This window comes from Macaca fascicularis, chromosome X, assembly GCF_037993035.2.
Source record: "Macaca fascicularis isolate 582-1 chromosome X, T2T-MFA8v1.1".
Taxonomy (NCBI): Eukaryota; Metazoa; Chordata; class Mammalia; order Primates; family Cercopithecidae; genus Macaca; species Macaca fascicularis.
In genome coordinates, this window is record NC_088395.1 from 108,055,817 (window position 1) to 108,078,463 (window position 22,647).

At 44.6% G+C, this 22,647-nt stretch overlaps 3 protein-coding genes across 4 annotated transcripts in view; 1 reads left to right on the forward strand and 2 right to left on the reverse strand.

The window, feature by feature from the left end:
• BTK (Bruton tyrosine kinase) overlaps positions 1-1,145 on the reverse strand; it is a 37,284-nt gene extending 36,139 nt beyond the window's left edge. The window contains exon 1 of the mRNA XM_005594143.4: positions 1,016-1,145. The gene's annotated coding sequence lies outside the window, so the exon portion shown is untranslated. The remainder of the gene's footprint in view (positions 1-1,015) is intronic.
• Positions 1,146-5,536: 4,391 nt separating this feature from the next.
• RPL36A (ribosomal protein L36a) lies at positions 5,537-10,562 on the forward strand. The gene is given in 6 exon segments (XM_005596080.5): positions 5,537-5,666; positions 5,668-5,697; positions 6,108-6,213; positions 6,395-6,462; positions 10,103-10,225; positions 10,495-10,562. Coding segments are annotated over 6 exon segments (432 nt in total). The 5' UTR covers positions 5,537-5,582; the 3' UTR covers positions 10,516-10,562.
• Positions 10,563-12,265: 1,703 nt separating this feature from the next.
• Positions 12,266-22,373, reverse strand: GLA (galactosidase alpha). Of its 2 annotated transcripts, none has more exons than XR_012430360.1 (7): positions 22,158-22,373; positions 18,908-19,082; positions 16,408-16,585; positions 15,444-15,535; positions 13,490-13,717; positions 13,141-13,338; positions 12,266-12,562 (listed from the first exon to the last, which is right to left on the reverse strand). XR_012430360.1 is itself a non-coding variant. In XM_005594145.4 (7 exons), exons 1-7 carry the CDS (start codon positions 22,349-22,351, stop codon positions 12,272-12,274), a joined length of 1,290 nt encoding a protein of 429 aa, XP_005594202.3. In that variant the 5' UTR covers positions 22,352-22,373; the 3' UTR covers positions 12,266-12,271. The 2 variants fall into 2 exon arrangements, 1 of the variants encoding a protein (XP_005594202.3); XM_005594145.4 differs by having other exon boundaries at positions 13,556-13,717.
• Between the last annotated feature and the right edge of the window lie 274 nt (positions 22,374-22,647).

Sequence of the window (22,647 nt, forward strand, 5' to 3'; positions counted from 1 at the left end):
TGCTCACAACCACCTTATGGGGAAGGTACTAGGCAGGCAGGGAGGAGGAAAGGGAAAGGGAAAGGAAAAGGGAAAAGAGCAGGGGAAGAAAGGAGCAAGAAAAAGTCAATGTAATTCGGCAATTATTTATTAAGTGCTAACTGTATGTCAGAGTCTATGGTAATCAACAGAACAGAGGAGGGTATAGTGAAGAAGGGATACAGGTAGAGAAAGGAGGATGAGTGGGAAGAGGAGGAGGTTGGAGAGGAGAAAAAGAAAGGAGAAATAATGAAGACAAGAGACAAGCAAGCCATGCACATGGAGGGCAATGATAAGAGGAGAAACCTTTGCCAGAACCTGAGGGGTTGGCCGCACTGTCCGGGCTGAGGCAGAGGCTGCTTTCTCCTGGCCCAGTCTTTTACCCATTGTTACCACGAGGTTGGCACAGCTTTCACACAGTCCTTTCAACAAAGCCGGCTCTGATCCTGGCAACATTTGGCCTGGTACAGCTCAAGGCAGGTAGCCTACACCCTGGCCTAGCCGGGCCTTTCCCTAGCTCACAAAAGTCAACTGCATAATGTGGAGCGTGAGCCTTTACCATGTTCTCAGAGAATCTGCCTCTTAGTATTTCTTTTTCTAAGGGCTTCATTGACCCATGTATCCCTATTGAGTCTTCAAGCACTATTTGACAGAAGGGCTTGTTTTTATCTGACTGCTCCCTGCAATATTACTTTTCCACTAAGTTTGCCAGAGGTACCCCTTTCTAACATTTGCTACCTGTTCGGATGGTCACCTCATGTCACATTTTTCTCTTCCTGTTCACCCCACCCACAGCTCTTGTCGGAAAGGACCTTTTCAGCCTCTCTAATCACCAGACGGGACTGCCAGGGCCTTGTGCTGATGACACTCCCACCCTCCGTCAGCCTCGTCTGCTAGCTGATAAATGGCACCAGCCATGCTGTCTCTCTGTTTTTTAGGGGTCCCAAGAAAGGTACATTGCTGCTGCTGCCCAGCCCCTGCCATACCCCAGACCCACCTCAGTCCTGACTTAATGCAGGTAGCTTCCCAGATGCATTGAGATGCCAGGACTTGGAAGGTGGGACTCGATCGCAGCAGACACTGGCCCTGGAGACATATTCTTACAGTCCAGAGAGGAAGGACAGTCTGAGCAAACCCCACCCTTTCACAGCCACTCAGTTCCCTTTTTTTGTTTCCTGACCTAAACCAATGTCTTTTTTTCTTCTCAGCAGCATGCTATCTGGTTCCCTGCTGCCGTCCCTATTCCACCCCCTCAACTGTCCCCGCCCTTCATTTGCTTGGGACCTCTGACACTACTATCTTGAGTCTGTCTCTGAAAGAACCTTTCTCAACATGACTGGGGCCACTGAGACTCTAGATGGGGCTGGCCTGAGCAGACAGGTCATCAAGCTATCCTCCTAGAGGTAAAGGGACAACATACCTGAAGTACTATGAAGACAGTCAGCACAGGGAGAGGGGCTTACAGAAAAGAGGAGAGATGCTGGGGGCTGGCAGACACAGAGCAAAGAGATTGGCCAGGAAGAGTGTTTTCGAGTCTCCTGTCCTCCGGGGCAGAGGAGTCTCAGGGACACACAGTTGAACTTGATAGTGAAGGGACCCCAAAGGACAGAGCCAGACAGAGGTAGAGACAAGACTTCCCCCTGCTGAGTCATTTTCTAAGAAAGCATTTTTCCCCTACAGATAAAAATGTCGGAATATAAGCCCACAGAAATACTTGTGCCCTTCCCCATTTTCTGTGGATGTTGATTTTCTTCTTTTAAGATTCAGCCTCAGGGATTATCTGTCAATGTACACCTTTCTCTTGAGTCGTGTAAACCCGTAAAGCAGACTAGTGTCACTTGAAGCCTGGAGGTTTTCTCAGGGGCCCCCTACTTTATGCTCCAACTGCAATGTTTCCCCCAGGGATTCTTCTAGGAAATGCAGCCAGTATTGAATGCAGACCATGACACTGGAGCCCCTGCTGACTGATCTGCCTGCCCACCTTGACATCTTGGGCACTACCATATTTCCTTGCCCCAAGGCACTGTATCCTAGTGTAGAAACAGATCACAGGTCCCACTACAAGTTCATCCGAGCTTTTAAGTCAACAAGACCTTATTTTTTTTTCTTTATTTCGTCTAAAAAACAAACAAACAAGCAAACAAAAAAATGGGATATATGTGCAGAAGGTGCAGGTTTGTTACATAGGTATATGTGTGCTGTGGTGATTTGCTGCACCTATTGACCCATCCTCTAAGATCCCTCCCCTCACCCCCAATCCCCAACAGGCCTTGGGACCTTTTTTTTTTTTTTTTTTTTTTGAGACAGGGTCTTGTTCTGAAGCCCAGGCTAGAGTGCAGCGGCATGATCATGGCTCACTGCAGCCTCTGTCTCCTGGGCTCAAGTGATCCTCTCACCTCAGCCTCCCTAGTACCTGGGACTAGAGGCACACATCACTGTGCTGGGCTAATTTTTGTATTTTTTGTAGAGGTGGGGTTTCACTATGTTGCCCAGGCTGGTCTCAAACTCGTGGACTCAAGCGATCCTCCTGCTTCGGCCTCCCAAAATACAGGGATTACAGGGGCGAGCCACCTCTTCCGGTCACCAACAGGACTTTAAATAAAAACATTTAAAGTATTTGTAGACTGATGATATAGTGGTTGATCCTCACATTTGCACAAGATAGATGGACAGCATGTGTTGTACGATTGCCTTACTTTATTGACAACTTCTATCCTTTTGCTAGTCACCCCCAATAGCTGCTCCACTCACCTGCCTGAGGATTGGTCACAGGCATTCACCTTCCCTCCTCTTTTCTTCATCTTATGTCACTTGTTGTCACATGCCCTGTCCCTTCTCAAGGTCCATCTTGGGGTGGGGACTGGGAGGTGACAGGCATCCAGTGGGAGAGCTAAACAAGAGAGAGAGAGGAGCACAAGGGAAAAGAGCAAGTAGACGTAGGCTCTTCTTCACCCTCTGCCCACGACCACTCCCCTAGCACACTCATCCATACTGACAGGAGGACTGTACTCAGATAGCACAAATGAACAGCTGAGTGTCACCTGAACAGATTCCCAATGCAATATAAGGTTCTATTCTTGGTGCTATCCTGTTCAACATTTTTGTTGATGATCTTTGAGGAAAATATAAAAAGTAGCCCAGTTAGTTTATGAATGGTGCAAGGCTCTGTGTGCTAGACTGGATGATGGAAGAGGGCAATTAGTTTCCAAAAAGATCTTGATCACCTGGTGTGAGAAGCCAAATTCCACAAAGTGTATTTTACCGGGGCTAAAGGTGATGTCTCACAACTGGGCCCCAAATTTGAACTTCAAATGACTCCAGGAGAAAGTGGAGTAGCAGTAGCATTTGTGAAAATGGTTCAGGGGTTTTTGCTGATAGTAATCAAAAGGCATGTCATGTCAGTTAACATGGCTTCCAGAAAAGCCAACGTGACATTGAGGCTTCCTGACAGAAGTAAAATATCTAGACAGAGGAAGGTAACATGCCACCTACTCTGCAAAGCCAGACCACACCTAGAGTCCTGCATCCAGTTCTGAGTGCCTTATCTTAGGGGAAATTAATGAGCAGGAACATGTCCAAAACAGAGAACAGCTCAAGTGATCCTCCCACCTCAGTGTCAGCATTGGTGTACAAACTTTCACTTATAGGATGTATAAGCTCTGGGGATCTAATGTACAATATAGTGACCATAGTTAATAACATTGTATTATTGAAATTTGATAAGAGAGCAGATTTTAAGTGTCCTCACCTCCTCTATGGTAACTATGGATGGTGATGAATGATAAATATGTTAATCAATTTGACTGTGGTAATCATTACACAGTGTATACACATATCAAATCATCATGTTGTACACCTTGAATATAAACAATTTTTGTCAATTAAATTTTTTTAAGTAAGCAAAAACAAGCAAAAACCCCACAAAGCCATGTAATACAGGTATGATAGAAAGAACTAAGGTTGATTAAATGAAGAGGGGCCATGTTCATGGTCTTCATATTTCTATGTTACTAACATAAACCCCTAAAGGCCAGTGAGATTGCTTAAGAATCTGGAAAGAAAAAGAAAATGCTGGAAGTTTGGCAAAGAAACTTTCAGGAAATGTAGCAGGTAGTGGTAATATTTTTATTATCTCATTCCCAGAGACCACCCAACAAAAAAGGGGGTGATCAGAGTGTCAGCTCAGGTCCCACGCATGTTTCTGGAGGGTTGTGCAAGCAAGATACCCCAGACTGTCATGGTTCATCAGTCCCTACTCCACTGCCACCTCCTCCTGTGTCTCAGCCCAATTCTGTCTCCTCACCATCCTCTACACTGCAGATGCCCCTGCTTCCTTGGTATGATGTAGTGGTTAAGTGCAAGGCTGTAGTGTTAGACTACCTAGTATCAAATTCCAGTTCCACAAAAAAATAACAACCTGTGTGACTTCAGGTAAGTAAACTTAACATCTCTTGTGCCTTAGTGTCCTCACCTGTTAAATACTAATACTGGTACATACCTCCTGGGGTTGCTGTCAGGATTAAAAGGGGTAGTATGTAAGGTGGTTAGGAGAATGCCTGGCATATAGTAAGTGCGCCATATATATATATATATATTAGCTATTATAATCACCAGGCCACAACAGCAGTATTTTATAATGTTAAAGGAACCCAGGTTCTAGAGTCAGTCTACCCAGGTTTGTATCCTAGATTCACTAAATACTGTTGACATTGGTAAAATCCTTTAACATCCTACGACCTCAATTTCTTAACCTGTAAAATGGGAATAATAGTACCACCTGTCTCCTAGAATTACTGTGAGAATTGTATGACACAATCTATTTAAAATGTTTAGTACCCTGCAGTCTTTCTATGCTGGACTCTCTTGAAACCTAGTATATGCCTTCTGCCAGGTCTGCAAGGAAGGGAAGAGCCACTGGATACTTTCTACTTCTAGGCTTGATGATTGCTATTACAGGAGCCGAACAATTTCATTGTCACTTTTCAGAACCTAGAGCAGCTGACTTACTCCCTCAACAGAAGGGTGCTGCTTTAACGCCAATCATTGTTCCTTTTCTTCAAAGTACTTAGTTCATAATTGTACATTTATAAGCCTATTAGATTACTGTAGCCCTTCCCCTGAACAGTGCCTGACACATAATGGGCATCTAATGACCATTTGTTGAATGGACCAACTGGCCATGTGATTGATGAACTGGAGCAATTGGCTCCCTCCAGGCCTTCATTGAATCAGCAGTTTGCTGCGAAAGGTGTTCCCAGTGACCTTGAGGTGGAACAGGAATGGAACGTGGAGGTGGAGGACCCCTCTTTTCGACCCTAGTCCTGGCTTCCCTCGGGGACGGGGAGGCCAGAGGATCTGGGAAAAACACTGCTCCCTTCACTGAACGCCACTATGTAGCAGCGTCCACCAAAAGAGATAAAGTGACGAAACGCTGCAAAGCTGCGGGGCGGAAGTTGGGGTGAGTGGACCACCCTTTAGGCGGAGTCCTTCCTTAAGCTCCCGCCCGCGGCTCGGAACTGAGTCCTCTCAGCAGCCGGAGGGCGCTGCGTCGAGCCTTACACTCTATGATTGCTCCTACCGACTCCCATGAGGAAGTGCGATCGGGAACCTCCTATATACTTCCGTTTGCGGCGCGGCTTCTTTCTTTCTTCCCGTGCCGGTGTCGCTCTCGCAAGCATGGTAGGACTTGCTGGTGGGGCCGAGTAATATCCAGCGTAATCTATCCCCCCTTCGTCGCCGGTGCTGTGCCGGGATGGGTCCAGGCTCCTGTGTGGACTCGATATACCGGAGCAACCCAATTTTGCCGGGATCAACCCTAAAGGGACCGGGCTACGGGGCCAGGAATTGAAGTGATGGGTGCAAAGAGGTAGAGTTAGCCGGGGGTGGAGTTAATAAGATCTTTTCCCTCTTTGGGGCTCGACGGAGGGAGGAAGCTCTGCTTGAAGCACATGGGGCTGACCCACCCTGTAGTCAGAGTTAGCATGTAGTGAGGAGTACTCGTGGAGTGCCTTAGCTTTAGCTGGGTGAGGTAGGGCGTTGTGCCATTGTCGTCAAATAACACTGCACGTTCTGAACGGTTTCTTTACTAGGTTAACGTCCCTAAAACCCGCCGGACTTTCTGTAAGAAGTGTGGCAAGCACCAACCCCACAAAGTGACACAGTACAAGAAGGGCAAGGATTCTCTGTATGCCCAGGGTAAGATGGATTCTGCATAATTTGGTGTTAATGTGACATTTGTGTTGTAGAGTAACATACGGGTCCAGGTCTCTTCCCCCCCACGCCCGACTTGAGCGTTAATATTTCTGCTGCAAAATTAAGATAAAACCTGTAAGAATTACTTGCTGGTATTATAACAAATACCAATTCGTTTTCCCAGGAAAGCGGCGTTATGACAGGAAGCAGAGTGGCTATGGTGGGCAAACTAAGCCGATTTTCCGGAAAAAGGTGAGTGGTAATTACTATTTGACGTTTCCCACTTAATTGCAGTAAGGATGTATACTTGTCTCTAGTCCACACACTTCATGATATAGGTATAGCGTTAGTTTAGCGAAGTTTTCACAGTTGACTGCAGTGATATATCTAGTAGGTGATGGAGCTGGGAATGCAACTCAGGTCTGATTAGTCCACAATACTGCACTATTTCAGTGTTTACGATTTTTTATCCTTTCCCTTCTGAAGAGGCAAAAAATCGAGGAATGTGCCCTGCTTTCCTAAGAACTGAGGTGTGAGTACACTTGTAAATCCTTTCATTGGCCTTGCTTCTTATCTGTCGTCATGTCTGAATCCTCGACTGTTGGTTGCACTAAGTTCTGTTGTTTCTCATCACAGAAACCTGCAGTCAGCTACCTGTTCTCGTGAAGTCTTAAAACTCTTATAGAATAACCATTTAGGCCTGTCTGCTAGCCTCCTCCTGAATTCCATATTCTCAGGCTGAGTGAGTTTCTGTTTATTCTCAAACCTTAGGTGATTTGGCTAACCATTAAAGTTACTAGCACGATGATTGGAATGGAGTATTCTCTCCAACACAGCATTTCTTTTTTTTTTTTTTTGAGACGGAGTCTCGCTCTGTCACCCAGGCTGGAGTGCAGTGGCCGGATCTCAGCTCACTGCAAGCTCCGCCTCCCGGGTTCACACCATTCTCCTGCCTCAGCCTCCCGAGTAGCTGGGACTACAGGCGCCCGCCACCGCGCCCGGCTAGTTTTTTGTATTTTTTAGTAGAGACGGGGTTTCACCGTTTTAGCCAGGATGGTCTCGATCTCCTGACCTCATGATCCGCCCGTCTCGGCCTCCCAAAGTGCTGGAATTACAGGCTTGAGCCACCGCGCCCGGCCCAACACAGCATTTCTTTTGGCACTTTGCCTCTCGTGCAGTTTAGCTCCAGAAAGTATTAAGGAATGACTTTAGTGCTCATTTGGATGCAGTAAGTAGTTTGGTCTCAGGGTGGCAGAAAGAATGCTTTTTTATACCTTTTCACATTTGGATAACTTGTTTAGAAGACAGGTTCTAACTAGGTTTTGGCCAGTTAAGAACTGCAAGCTAGCAGCAGTATCAGAACTCTTGCTAAAGGGGCAAGCTTATTAAGAAATTTGAGTTTTTAAAAATTGAGCTACCATATGATCCAACAATCCCACTGCTGAGTATATACCCAGAAGAAAATCAGCATACCAAAGAGATATCTGCACTTCTATGTTTGTTGCAGCACTGTTTATAATAGCCAAGATTTAGAAGCAACCTTAGTGTCCATCAGGGGATGAATGGATAAAGAAAATGTACCTATATGCAGCCGGGCGCAGTGGCTCGTGCCTAGCACTTTGGGAGGTCGAAGTGGGTGGATCACCTGAGGTCAGGAGTTCGAGACCAACCTGGCCAAGATAGTGAAACCCCGTCTCTAGTAAAAATACAAAAATTAGCTGGGCGTGTGGTGCAGGCCTGTAATCTCAGCTATCCGGGAGGCTGAGGCAGGAGAATCGCTGGAACCTGGGAGGCAGAGGCTGCAGTGAGCGGAGATCACACCACTGCACTCCAGCCTGGGCGACAGAGCAAGCCTCCATCTCAAAAAAGAAAAAAAACAAGGAAAAAAGAAAATGGACCTATATGCAATGGAGTACTATTCAACCATAAAAAGAATGATATCCAGTCATTTACAACAACATGGGTGGAACTGGAGATCATTATGTTAAGTGAAATAGGCACACAAAGACAAACATCACATGTTCTCATTTGTGGGATCTAAAAATCAAAACAAGTGGACTCGAATATAGAGAGTAGAAGGATGGTTACCAGAAGCTGGGAAGGGTAGTGGGGGGAGATGGGGATGGTTAGTGGGTACAAAAAATTAGAATGAATTAGACCAACTATTTGATAGCACGACAGGGTGACTAAAGTCAATAACTTAGTTGCATATTTTAAAATAACTTAGAGTGTAATTGGGTTGTTTGTACCTCAAAGAAAAAATGCAATAAAACTTTACAGTGGAGAAACCTAACAAGCACTACCTCAGCCAGGTAATCAAGGTTAACATCAACAGCCGTGAGTCATGTTGATATACACCCTTGATAAGGTGTGATGAAAATGACACTAAAAAACCCATAACTCTATCTAATCATGAGAAAAACAAATCCCAAGAGGGGCATTTTACAAAATACCTGACCAGTAGTGCTGAAATTGTCAAGATCATCAAAACGGTCTGAGAAATTGCCACAGCCAAAGGAGTCTAGAGACATGATGACTAAATGTTAGGTTGTGTCCTGGATGGGGTCCTAGAACAGAAAAAGGACATTAGGAAAATACAAGGAAATTTAAAAAAGTATGGACTTGAGTTAATAAGGCATCAGTGTTGGTTTGTTAATAAGTCATACTAATGTAAGATGAGAAACTGGTTGTAAGGTTTATGAGAACTCTGTAGCATGTTTGCAATTTTTTGGTAAATATGAAACTTGTAAACAATATTCTGTTTAGGTAAAAAGAGCAATCAAGGCCATGCGTGGTGGCTTACTAAGCGCCTGTAATCCCAGCACTTTGGGAGGCCGAGGCGGGTGGATGACCTGAGGTCAGGAGATTGAGACCAGCCTGGCCAACGTGATGAAACCCCCGTCTCTAGTAAAAATAACAAAAAAATTAGCTGGGCGTGGTGGTGGGCACCTGTTATCCCAGCTACTCAGGAGGCTGAAACAGGAGAATTGCTTGAACCCAGGAGAAGGAGCTGAGATCACGCCATTGCACTCCAGCCTGGGCAACAAGAGCGAAACTCCGTCTCAAAAAAAAAAAAAGGAACAATTAAAAAAGTTGAGTATTAGTGGGGAGTGTAGTTTGAGTTACATAATTCAGTTGAATGCACATAAATTCTAGGTAGTCTTAGAATTTATTGATCTTTTATAGAGACGAGGTTCTCACTGTGTTGCCCAGGCTGGTCTCAAACTCTGGGCTCAAGTAATCCTCCTGCCTCAGCCTCACAAACTGTTGGGATTAAAGAACTATGCAGAGCTGCTGAATGGCCACAAGTTCAGGGTGGCCCATTTGATAGGAATCTTTAGGATGTTTGATCTGAGTGGGGTTTGGATTTAAACTGGATGACATGCCATCTTTGCTATTACCACGTTTTCTCTTTTTATATATATATAGATTTTTTTTTTTTTGAGATGGAGTCTCGCTCTGTCTCAGGCAGGAGTGCAGTGGCTCGATCTCTGCTCACTGCAACCTCCGCTGCCTCCCGGGTTCAAGTGAGTCTCCTACCTCAGCCTCCCGAGTAGCTGGGATTATAGACGCAAGCCACCACGCTCGGCTGACTTTTCGTATTTTTAGTAGAGACAGGGTTTCACCATGTTGGTCAGGCTGGTCTCGAACTCCTGACCTTGTGATCTGCCTGCCTCGGCCTCCCAAAGTGCTGGGATTACAGGCATGAGCCACTGTGCCCAGCCTTTATTTTTTTTAGTCCTCAAGTTCTACACATTTTCTCTTAAATTCACTGATTTTTAGATTATTTTCTCCCTATGGCTTAAGAGTACACTGAGTACTATTTAAAGCAGTCATTTTTGAAGAAACTGATCTTCTGTAGTTATTTATTAAGGCTTTAATTTTTTTCCAGGCTAAAACTACAAAGAAGATTGTGCTAAGGCTTGAGTGCGTTGAGCCCAACTGCAGATCTAAGAGAATGCTGGCTATTAAAAGATGCAAGCATTTTGAACTGGGAGGAGATAAGAAGAGAAAGGTATATAATTGCGGGTGGAAGGTGCAATATTTTTCATAGCTTTATTATTTGAAAAGGTGAACATTCATTGTTGGCGTAGAGCTCAGGGGTAATCCTCTAAAAATACTAGATCTATAGCTAAAGGTATGTGAGATTTTCTGCTACAAGGAGGAAAGGAAGAATGAGGAAGCTTAACAGCATGGTGAACATTTTAGGAACAGATAATGTTCTTGATGGGGCAGTAGTTCATGGCAAAATACAAAACTCAACTTTTTTCTGTTCTGTTACAGGGCCAAGTGATCCAGTTCTAAGTGTCATCTTTTATTATGAAGACAATAAAATCTTGAGTTTATGTTCAGTTCATTTGTTTGCCGTTCATCTTTTGGGAGGGAATAAGCTAGAGCCATCAACACAATTCCGCCCGTGGGGAAATTTATGCCTCTTCCTGGTACTACTTGTTTTGGATTGAAGCTGAATGGTTGAGTTCACATCGTATGTTGCAATTTTCTAATTTGGCACTTCAATCACTGGGGGCCTTATGAGATGCAGTTTGCCGTTATGCAGTGGTTATTGGTTATGTAAGTAGACACATTTCAGGTTAATAGGGAGAAGTCAGTAACACATAGTGAATATCAGATGTTTTTACTAAGAGTTAAGTCTCAGATCTTTGGTATAACAGTTAATTTAATAAAGAATTTTGGCATTGTTCTCCAGACACAGTTACGCTGTAACATATATAATATTGTCTATGGACTTGGTCTTACACTCTTAAACATTTTGACATTCCCCCTCACATTTTAAAGTAGACGTATTTATGCCAAAATAACTACAAAGAACAGGTTTTCTGGCGTATGAAACTCTAGTGGAATTTTTTTTTTTTTTTTGAGACAAGGTCTCCCTCTCATGTGGACTGGAATGCCAATGGTATGGATCATAGCTTGCTACGGCTTTGAGCTTGCAGGCTCAAGTGGTCCTCCTGCCTCAGCCTCCTGAGTAGCTGGGACTAGTGGTCCCTGTCACCACACCTGACTACTTTGTTTTTGTGGTGGGGGTCTCTTTGTTACCCAGCTGGTCTGGAACTCTTGACCTTCAGTGAAATTCCCATCTCAGTGTTCCAAGATGCTGGGATTACAGGTGTGAGCCACCATGTCTGGCTAAACTTGGTGGAAGAATCTTAAGAGACAAAATAACCATTCATTAAAATGCCTCCTAACAGTTCCAAATTATACATCTTTTATTTTTTTGAGACGGAGTTTTGCTCTTGTTGCCTAGGCTGGAGTGCAATTGGTGCAATCTTAGCTCACTGCAACCTCCGCCTCCTGTGTTCAAGTGATTGTCCTGCCTCAGCCTCCTGAGTAGCTGGGATTACAGGTTCCTGCCACCACGTCTGGCTAATTTTTGTATTTTTAGTAGAGACAGGGTTTCACCATGTTGACCCCGATGGTCTAGATCGTCTGACCTCGTGATCTGCCCGACTCAGCCTCCCAAAGTGTTGGGATTACAGGCGTAAGCCACCGCACCTGGCCTATAAATCCTTTTTATTACATTTCAGTCTTAGTGATGTTTATAGCTCTTTGTAGTTAAATATTACACATTTTGATAATTGGGAGAGAATCTCAACAAGGGGGGTGGGTATCTGGATGAGTAAATATGTGTTTAGTAGTTTTAGTACTAAAGTTTCAACTTTGGAAAATTTTATTCAAGGAAATAGAACTTTTTTTTTTGAGATGGAGTCTCACTCTGTTGCCCAGGCTGGAATGCAGTGGCATGATCTTGGCTCACTGCAGCCTCCACTTCCTGGGTTCAAGTGATTCTCCTACCTCAGCCTCCTGAGTAGCTGCAACTACAGACGCCACCATACCTGGCTAATTTTTATATTTTTAGTAGGGCTTCACTGTGTTAGCCAGGCTGGTCTCGAAATCCTGACCTCAGGTGATCCGCCTGCCTCAGCCTCCCAAAGCACTGGGATTACAGGCATGAGCCACTGAGCCTGGTGGAAAGGGAGCTTTTAAAGTGAATAGAGAAAAAGGTGGACGGGAAGTAGTAGTTGGCAACAAAATAAACATTTTAAAATAAGTCTTTAATTGACATCTGCATTGTATTTTCCAGCCGAAGCAAAACAGTGCCTGTGGGATTTATGTGACTTCTTAACCTTGAAGTCCATTCATAGAACCCTAGCTTCCTTTTCACAGGGAGGAGCTGTGTGATGAAGCAAGCAGGATTACAGGCCACTCCTTTACCCAGGGAAGCAACCGCGATGGTATAAGAGCGAGGTCCACCGATCTCCTGCCGGTTTATCATAGCTACAGCCCAGGCTAAGTCTGAGAGAGGTCGTTCCCATACTTCAAAGTTGTCTCCCTGAAAAACCAAGAAAATAAGTGTGATTGCTTAGCAACTAGTGATAAGTGGCCCTGTTAGTTTGGCATTAATTCTTTTTTTTTTTTTTTTTGAGACGGAGTCTCGCTGTGTCTCCCAGGCTGGAGTGCAGTGGCGCAATCTCGGCTCACTGCAAGCTCCGCCCCCTGGGTTCACGCCATTCTCCCGCCTCAGCCTCCCAAGTAGCTGGGACTACAGGCGCCCGCTACCACACCCGGCTAATTTTTTGTATTTTTAGTAGAGACGGGGTTTCACCGTGTTAGCCAGGATAGTCTCGATCTCCTGACCTCGTGATCCACCCGCCTCGGCCTCCCAAAGTGCTGGGATTACAGGCTTGAGCCACCGCGCCCGGCCGGCATTAATTCTTAATGTCAGAACTATCAAGCACTTGTAGGAAAAATTAAAATGATACTATAGCATTATTTTGGAAATAATAGTTCTAGCAAAAAGCTTTATTACTGATAGTAACATCAAGAGCAAGGGAAAAAAATAGATTTAGGCCCAAGACAAACTTGGTACTGGGTATATAAAGCCATCTTAAAATATATACCCTTATTTACCTGTCTAAGCTGGTACCCCTGCTTGCCCAAGGGGTCCTGATTGATGGCAATTACATCCTTATCCTGAAGGAGAGCTTTGGCTTGAGGGCTGATGTGTCGGAGGTCATTAGACATGAATAAAGGAGCAGCCATGATAGCCCAGAGGGCCATCTGAGTTACTTGCTGATTCCAGCTGAGGCCAAAGTTGCCAATCACTAACTGAGACAAAGAATGAAATAATTCAAACAACAGAAGAGGAAGCATTCTTAAAGTTACCTAGATGACCCATATGGAGAAACCACTTTCCACAGCATCCTGCTCTAAGTACTCTCACATAAAGCCTCCTCCCAGGAACTTTACTTCTATTTACCTTGAATGTCAAAATAGGAAGCAAGCCTACTGCAGGGTCTTGAACAAGGAGAGCTCAAGTTTTTACCATATCTGGGTCATTCCAACCCCCTGGTCCAGCAACATCAACAATTCTCTCCTGGTTAAAAGATGTCCAGTCCAAGATACTCTTTATACTTTTCCAGGAATCATCAATGTCAGCAAAATTTCGCCAGTGATTGCAGTACTGTCGGATTTCTGTGTAATTGGGCTGTGAAAATAGATATGACTCTTCTGTTTACTTTCTACTAACATCCTTGTGAGATGAAAACAGTCAAGTTTAAAGGAGGCACTTGTAGCCTTGAGTTTACAGATTGAAGGTCTCCATAAGGAGGTCTAAACCCTTATGATGAATTTTCACTGTAAGAAGTTTGCTTCAGAAGTAGGCCATATAACTTGAAATCCCTTAAAGTTAATTTACTTCTATAATCAGAACTAAAATGATCTTAATGAGTACAATTAAAAGCTGCAAAATTACATAGGACTCCATCAAGCATTAAGAAAACTTAAATCCTAGGCATATAGTTTGTTAATGGAATAAAAAGTTTGTAGAGGCTGGGCGCGGTAGCTCACGCCCGTAATCCCAGCACTTTCGGAGGCCGAGGCAGGCAGATCACCTGAGGTCAGGAGTTTGAGAAAAGCCTGGCCAACATGGTGAAACCCTGTCTCTACTAAAAATACAAAAATTAGCCAGATGTAGTAGTGCACGCCTGTAAGCCCAGCTACTTGGGAGACTGAGGTTGCAGTGAGCCGACATGGCGCCAGTGCACTCCAGCCTGGGTGACAGAGTGAGACTCTGTCGCAAAAAAAAAAAAAAAAAAAAAAAAAAAGTTTGTAGATAGGCAGGTGGGATATCAGGTTTAAGATGCTGAGAAAAAAGAGAAAAAAGACTGTTTTGCAGAGATGAGGGAATAATAGGGATTCATTCCATAAATAACCATTCAACACTTAACCATATGCTAGGGATACAGTCAAAGTCAGACAAGGTCCCTGCCCTCATGAAACTTACACTCTAGTGGGGAGACATGGTAACAAGTCAACAAATACTTCCAAATAGTGTGGAGCTCTGAGAAGGAAATTAAACAGGTTAATGTGATAAAGAATGAATGGACAGAGGGCTATTTTAAAGTAGTTAGAGAAGAACTGTCTGCATATGTGGCGTTTGGTCTGAGACTTCAATGTTAAGGAGCCCGGCCCTTTAAAAATATTTGGGGAAGAACTGTTTCAGGCAGAAAAAAAGCAAGTGTAAAGGCCCTGGGGCAGCAATAGGCTTGCAGTGTTGAAGGACAGAAAGAAAACCAGTGTAGCCAGGGAAAGAGCCATGACCCCTTGGACATTGGGGAGGCAGGCAAGGGCTGGATCAGTGCGGTTTGGTTTCATTCCAAGTGCAATTGGAAGCTAGTTAAGGGTTTTAAGCAGGGAACTGATGATGTCATTTATATTTTTTATAACTCTGCTAAGTCTCAGGGTTTTTTCTTAAAAAAAAAAAAAAACAACTGATATTTACATTTTAATAAGATAACTCTAGTGCTGCTTGGAAAATAGATGGGCGTTGGGACAGAGTGGAAGCAGAGAGATCAGGCTGTCACAGCAGTCTGGGTGAGAGCCGATAGTAGCTTGGAAGGCCAGGGTGCATGTAGTGGAGATGGAAGAAAGTGGGCTGATTCAGGAGATATTTTAGAGATACTGGTGGAAGGACTGTTGATAGACAGGACATGAATGGTGAAATAAAGGGGAAGACACAAGGATGACTTTCCAGGTGATGGTAGCTTAGACTATAATTATAGCAGTGGGGATGGTGAGAAGTGGTTGGAACCTGGGAGAGATGGTAGGATGATATTAAGTAATGTTGGAGTTTAAAGGAGACCTTGGTTTCCTTTGTTGTCAAGTTCTATCTATCAGCACGGTTCTATTGGATTCTGGGCTCACTATCTCACCTTTTGAAATGGCCACATATAAAGAGGCCACTCACAGGAGTACACAATGCTTCTGCCAGTCCTATTCAGGGCCAAGGACATGTGCTTATAACCTGTATGAGAAAACAATGGGTGAAATAAGGGAAAGAAATGAATTTCCAGCTGGCTCTCTCTCTCTCTCTCTCTATATATATATATATAATTTTTATTTTTTGAGACGGAGTTCACTCTGTCGTCCAGGCTGGAGTGCAGTGGTGCGATCTTGGCTCACTGCAACCTCCGTTTCCCGGGTTCAAGTGATTCTCCTGTCTCAGTTTCCCAAGTAGCTGGGATTACAGGCATGTGCCAGCAAACTCAGCTAATTTTTGTATTTTTAGTAGAGACGGGGTTTCACCATGTTGGCCACGGTGGTCTCGAACTCCTGACCTCAAGTGATCCACCTGCCTCAGCCTCCCAAAGTGCTGGGATTACAGGCATGAGCCATCACATCCGGATGGGGCTGTATATTTTAAGAAGAGGCTACCTGGAAGGTTCATGTTTAAACTAGCAGCAGGGACAGGCAGTTGCTCATGCTTAAATTGTGTAAAGTACCTCCCAGACTGCTGGGATTGTTCTGAGGAAGTAGTGCAGAGATGGTGTGTATATTGAGGAAAGGCAGGAATGAAGATGCTTCTTTCTTTGTGACCAACTGACAACCTGGACTCTCCTAAATGGTGTTATAGAGAGTTACAATCACTAATTAACTCTTAGAGCCCTCTTGAATTATAAGTGCACAATATTAGCTATGGTTAGGCATGTGTGGATTTTACATGAATTAATTAATTAATTAACTGAAAGAGAAGAGATGGGAGCTCTGGCACATGGAGAATAATTACTTCCAGTATTGTGACAGGGTATTTAAAATTCTGAAGATTGGTTCTTTGGCTCAGCTACCTTGGCCTCAAAGTTCTTTCCTTTGTGGCTAAATCTCTGGAATAAAACATACCATCTGCCAACTTTTCCAAACTGTCACAGTAACAACCATCAAATTTCAGCAGATCTACTCCCCAGTCAGCAAAGGTCTGGGCATCAATGTCATAGTATCCAAAACTCCCAGGGAAGCCTGCGCAGGTTTTATTTCCAACATCTGCATAAATCCCTAGCTTCAGTCCTTTGCTGTGAACCTGAAATGAGAGGGAGGAAAAGAGTCACCATCGTAGAAGCACAATCATGAGGTAGCAGAAAGAGAGAACCATTCCAGGCTGGGGGAAGAGACAAGGTGACTTCACCAGGTATTGGGGGCTTTTTCCCACAAACCCCCAAAATCACCCAAATGAGTTTGTTGGCAGACAAAGAATAAATCCCCCAGTTCTGCTGCGCTAGTTCAAACTATGCGTGTGAGCTATAGCCCAGAACTGAGGAGAAAGCTAGCAGCCATGCTAATCTTCCTGATGGGATCCTGAAAGTTACCTTTTGAGGGCAATGATAGATTTACCTTGGCAAAGACTCTCCTTGACGAAACTTTGGTTAGACTTCTCTGATGAGCCTTCTTTTCGACTAGACCTCCACCTTGGCTTCCTACGTCTGTCCTAGCAAGCCCCCTTAGCAAAAATCCTGCTAAGTCATTACTGCCACCATTGATATCTGATCAATTTCCCTCATTCCCCACCCTTCATGTTTAAGTTCACGGTCTGCCTTTAGCAAGAAGCTCCCTACCCTTGATGTCTTCTTACATATTCCATCCACTGACCCCCTCAATCTGCTCATTGGCTACAAATCTCCACCTGTCTTTGTTGTATTTGGAATTGAACTTGGCTCTTTCCTCTACTGTGGTAGTACTGAATAAAATCTGTCTTCATCGGCTGGGCGTGGTGGCTTATGCCTGAAATCCCAGCACTTTGGTAGGCCGAGGTGGGCGGATCACAAGGTCAGGAGTTCAAGACCAGCCTGGCCAATATGGTGAAACCCCGTCTCTACTAAAAATACAAAAATTAGCCGGGCTTGGTGGTGTGTGCCTATAGTCCCAGCTACTTGGGAGACTGAGGCAGGAGAATCACTTGAACCCAAGAGGTGGAGGGTTGCAGTGAGGTGAGATTGTGCCACTGCACTCCAGCCTGGGTGACAGAGTCTGTCAAAAAAAAAAAAAAAAAAAAATCTGTCTTCATCATCTTTGTTTTTTTGGAGACGGAGTCTCGCTCTGTCGCCCAGGCTAGAGTGCAGTGGCCGGATCTCAGCTCACTGCAAGCTCCGCCTCCCGGGTTTACGCCTTTCTCCTGCCTCAGCCTCCCGAGTAGCTAGGACTATAGGTGCCCGCCACCTCGCCCGGCTAGTTTTTTGTATTTTTTAGTAGAGACGGGGTTTCACCGGGTTAGCCAGGATGGTCTCGATCTCCTGACCTTGTGATCTGCCCGTCTCGGCCTCCCAAAGTGCTGGAATTACAGGCTTGAGCCACCGCGCCCGGCCAATGTCTTCATCATCTTTAACTAGTGTTGGACTCTATTTCTCTTCAATGATCTCCAGAATATTTTCCTTCTATCTTCTAAAATTCTAGTTTATAGTACCATTGCAATAGCTTCCCAAAGGTTATATGGAAATGCATGCACGCTTATGTCAAGAACCAAGTTCCTTTTTCCTCCTAGAGAGTTCAGTCGTTTTAGCAAAAGGAGAACTCCAAGATGGGCCTCAACAGCTATTGCAAAACATTTGTAGGCCGGGCGCAGTGGCTCACGCCTGTAATCCCGGCACTTTGGGAGGTTGAGGCAGGCGGATCATGAGGTCAGGAGATCGAGACCATCTTGGCTAACACAGTGAAACCCCATCTCTACTAAAAATACAAAAAATTAGCCGGGCGTGGTGGCGGGCGCCTGTGGTCCCAGCTACTCAGGAGGCTGAGGCAGGAGAATGGTGTGAACCTGGGAGGCGGAGCTTGCAGTGAGCCGAGATCACGCCACTGCACTCCAGCCTGGGAGACAGAATGAGATTCCGTCTCAAAAAAAAAAATTGTCTGCTGATGGAATGCAAAGTCCACATGATAAGCCTTACAATTCGATGTTCAGATAACAGCCAGCTATTCTACTTTCTAAGTGTCATGAGGGTTGTTTCTTTTTTTTCTTTTCTTTTTCTTTTTTTTTTTTTTTTTTGAGATGGAGTTTCGCTTTTGTTGCCCAGGCTAGAGTGCAATGGTGCGATATCGGCTCACCGAAACCTCCACCTCCTGGGTTCAAGCGATTCTCCTGCCTCAGCCACCCAAGTAGCTGGGGTTACAGGCGTCCATCACCATGCCCAGCTAATTTTTTGTATTTTTAGTAGAGTCGGGGTTTCACCATGTTGGCCAGGCTGGTCTCGAACTCTTGACCTCAGGTGATCCACCTGTCTCGGCCTCCCAAAGTGCTGGGATTACAGGTGTGAGCCACTGCGCCCGGCCACGAGGGCTGTTTCTAAGCAAGCTTCTGTACAGAAGTGCTTACAGTCCTCCGAATGAAAAAGAACATTATCTATAAACTCACATAATTAGCTAGCTGGCGAATCCCATGAGGAAAGCGCTGAGGGTCTGCCTGAAGTCTGCCTTCTAAATCTCTTTGGGGAGCCATCCAACAGTCATCAATGCAGAGGTACTCATAACCTGCATCCTTCCAGCCATCTGAGACCATGAGCTCTGCCATCTCCACGAAGAGCTTCTCACTGAAAGAGAAATTCCAATAATCATTACAATTCATTAAGTGAACACTTAGGTACCTATTAGGCACCTTGGAATTTCACAATTTTTTCCAATCCAGTAATACTGTGGTAGTAATTACAAGCAATGTAAGGTAAAATGAATTGTTTTTCCAGATTTTCTTTTGTCTCTCTTATCCCCTTAATACTTCTGCCCTAAAAACCCCAAATAAAATAGGAATGAGAAATATATGATGAAATTGAAAAGATTATTAGATCTAAGAAGACAGTTCAGTAAAGTAAGAAACTACAAAGTTAACATAATCAACAGATATCAACAATAATCCTATTTGGAGAAAAAGATCCCATTCACAAGAACAACTGAACAACCTAAAATGCCTACAGATAAATTTAAGATATGTGCAAGGCCCATATGTTAAAACTATGATGCTTCTAAATGATTTGAATAAATAGACAAATATTATTTTGCTCTTGGATAAGCATACTCAATATTAAAAATAAGTTAATTCTCCCTGCAATCCTTTACATATTTAACAAAATCCATAACAAAGCCCAAAAGTACTTAGGTTTCTTTTTTATCTTTTTTTTTTGAGATGGAGTCTCCCTCTGTCGCCCAGGCTGGAGTGCAGTGGCGCCATCTTGGCTCACTGCAACTTCTGCCTCCCAGGTTCCAGCGATTCTTCTGCCTCAGCCTCCCCAGTAGCTGAGATTACAGGCATGAGACACCAGACCTGGCTAATTTTTGTATTTTTAGTAGAGACAGGGTTTTTGCCATTTTGGCTAGGCTAGTCTTGAACTCCTGGCCTCAAGTGATCCACCTGCCTCGGACTCCCAAAATGCTGGGATTATAGGTGTGGGCCACCTGCCCAGCTTCCGAAAGGGCTTTTTAAGGAACTTGGCACGACATCACAAAAAGTTCACCTAAAAGATTACATACATGCACATTAATTAAAAGATAAAGGAAGGCTGGGCACAGTGGCTTACGCCTATAATAACAGTCCTTTGGGAGGCCGAGATGGGCACATCACTTGAGGCCAGGAGTTCGAGACCAGCTTGGGCAACATGGTGAAACTACCTCTCTACTAAAAATACAAAAATTAGCTGGTTGTGGTGGCGCGCCTGTAATCCTAGCCACTCGGGAGGCCAAGACAGGAGAATTGCTTAAATCCGGGAGGTGGAGTTTGCACTGAACAGAGATCACGCCACTGCACTCCAACCTGGGTGACAGAGTGAAACTCCCTCTCAAAAAAAAAAAAAAAACAAAAAACAAACAAACAAACAAAAAAACTAAGGCCGGGTGCAGTGGCTCACGCCTATAATCCCAGCACTAGCACTTTGGGAGGCTGAGGTGGGCGGATCACGAGGTCAGGAGATGGAGACCATCCTGGCTAACATGGTGAAACCACATCTGTACTAAAAAATACAAAAAAAAAAAAAAAAAAAAAAAAAAATGAGCCAGGCGTGGTGGCGGGCGCCTGTAGTCCCAGCTACTCGGGAGGCTGAGGCAGGAGAATGGTGTGAGCGAGACTCCATCTCAAAAAAAAAAAAAAAAAGTGTAATTTACCCAATGTCACAGGGTTAAGTAACAATGAGGCAGAATTTGAGCCCAGGCTGGGTGCCAGGGTCTTGTCATTAGCCAAACATGACATAAACATGATCCATTTTTTTATGGAATATAATGAAAAAAAGAAATCTATGTTTTCATTTATATAGAAAACAATTGCAAGGTTGTATATTAACATTTTAATCATGATTATTTCCGGGTGGTGGAATGGTGGGGGGAAATCTTTATTTTCATTTTGCTCTTCTTTATCTACATTTTTTGCAATGATCATGCATTAGTTTTCTAATCAGATGCAAATACCACTAAAAAAAAATCCGTGACGGGCAAAATTGCCACACATACTGTACCACAGGGTCACATGAAACTTAGAAGGCCAATTTCTTCTGTGAGGTCTGACCAACATCCTGACTTTATCTGTAAAGATATTCATAGGAATAACTTATGAACACAGAAATGTACTGTGACTGCCACCTTTTACCAATATCTATCAGTGATTCCTAACCTTTTTAAAGTCACAGAGCCCTTTGAGAATCTGAAGAAAGTAAATATCCTCTCTCCAGAAAAATACACATATTCATTCAGATTTGTAGGTTTACATTCATTTTCCCATCGATTCCAGGTTAGGGAACATTTGCTCTGTACGCGCAATTGAATGGTCAAGCGCTGTGCTATGTACTTTAAATAGGTTATCTCCTTGAAAGTTCACCTGTGTGAGATAAGAACTATTTTTCAGATCTTTTTTGTCAGCTCCCTGAAATTAAAAGGTTGTAATCCCAATTTACAGATAAGAATTGTGAGGGTCAGACACGTTCAATACCTATCTAATTCAGCCTCAACCCTCACCCAAACGTGTAAATGTATAAAGTTCCTCCATGTCAACCTTCCAGCCTGATGCCACGCTCATAGGCGAGGTGGGAGAGATCTCAGCGACCTTAGGGTCTCTCTAACTCTCTCGAGATACTGCCGAGAAATCCACGACCCCAAAAGGAGAAAAAATGGCACGAATCTTAGTCCCCGATCCCTCCTACCCATCCTAGATGTTCTCACGGTTAGCATCCGGCAGAGGAAGAACAAACGTTCACAAGAAGGGTCTGAATAGAACCGGGCAGGGCTACTTTGGGCACACTGCCTATGGGGTGGCCCTGCTCTGCAAGGAGCAGTGAAAAAGGAGAACCGGGCAGGGAGAGAGAGATAGAGAGAGGAGAGAAGAGGAAGAGAAAGAGAAGGCGGGGGGGGGGGGGCGGGGGGAGAGAGAGAGAGAGAGAGAGAGAGAGAGAGAGAGAGAGATAGAGAGAGAAACAAACAGGGGCTGCTGGCCGGACCCCCATCCCATCACACAGAGAAAGTTTAGGGCTAGTCCCGATTCGAGACAGTTTGCTGGGGATAAAAAAGCAGCGCAGAGTCGGGTCGGGGAGCGCTCCCTCGGGCTCAACTGTTCCTGTTGAGACCCTCCAGTTCCCCAAACACACCCAAACACATGGAAAAGCAAAGGGAAGGGAGTACCCAATATCTGATACCTGATGCAGGAATCTGGCTCTTCCTGGCAGTCAAGGTTGCACATGAAGCGCTCCCAGTGCAGCCAGCCCATGGTAGGCGTCCTGGCCAATCCATTGTCCAGTGCTCTGGCCCCAGGGATGTCCCAGGAAACGAGGGCCAGGAAGAGAAGCGCAAGCGCGCAGCCCAGATGCATTTCTGGGTTCCTCAGCTGCATTGTCACAGTGATCAGACAGCATAGATTTCCGCGGGTAACCTAGGCTTTTAAGTTTAACCTCAGGGGAGGACCAATCACCAATTACTTATTAAATAATGACGTTACTGTTTCTCCGGCAACTGGGACGGTTATCCCCAGAGGTAGACCAATAATCAGTCACGTAAGACGTTCCGCTAACCAATCACCCTCTTTCTTTCTTGATATTGACCCGCCCTATTTCCATACCAGAAGGAAGTGCGGCACCTTAGTGATCCCGAGTTTAAGCCGAGAGTTGCTCACGTGACCGAGATCTCACA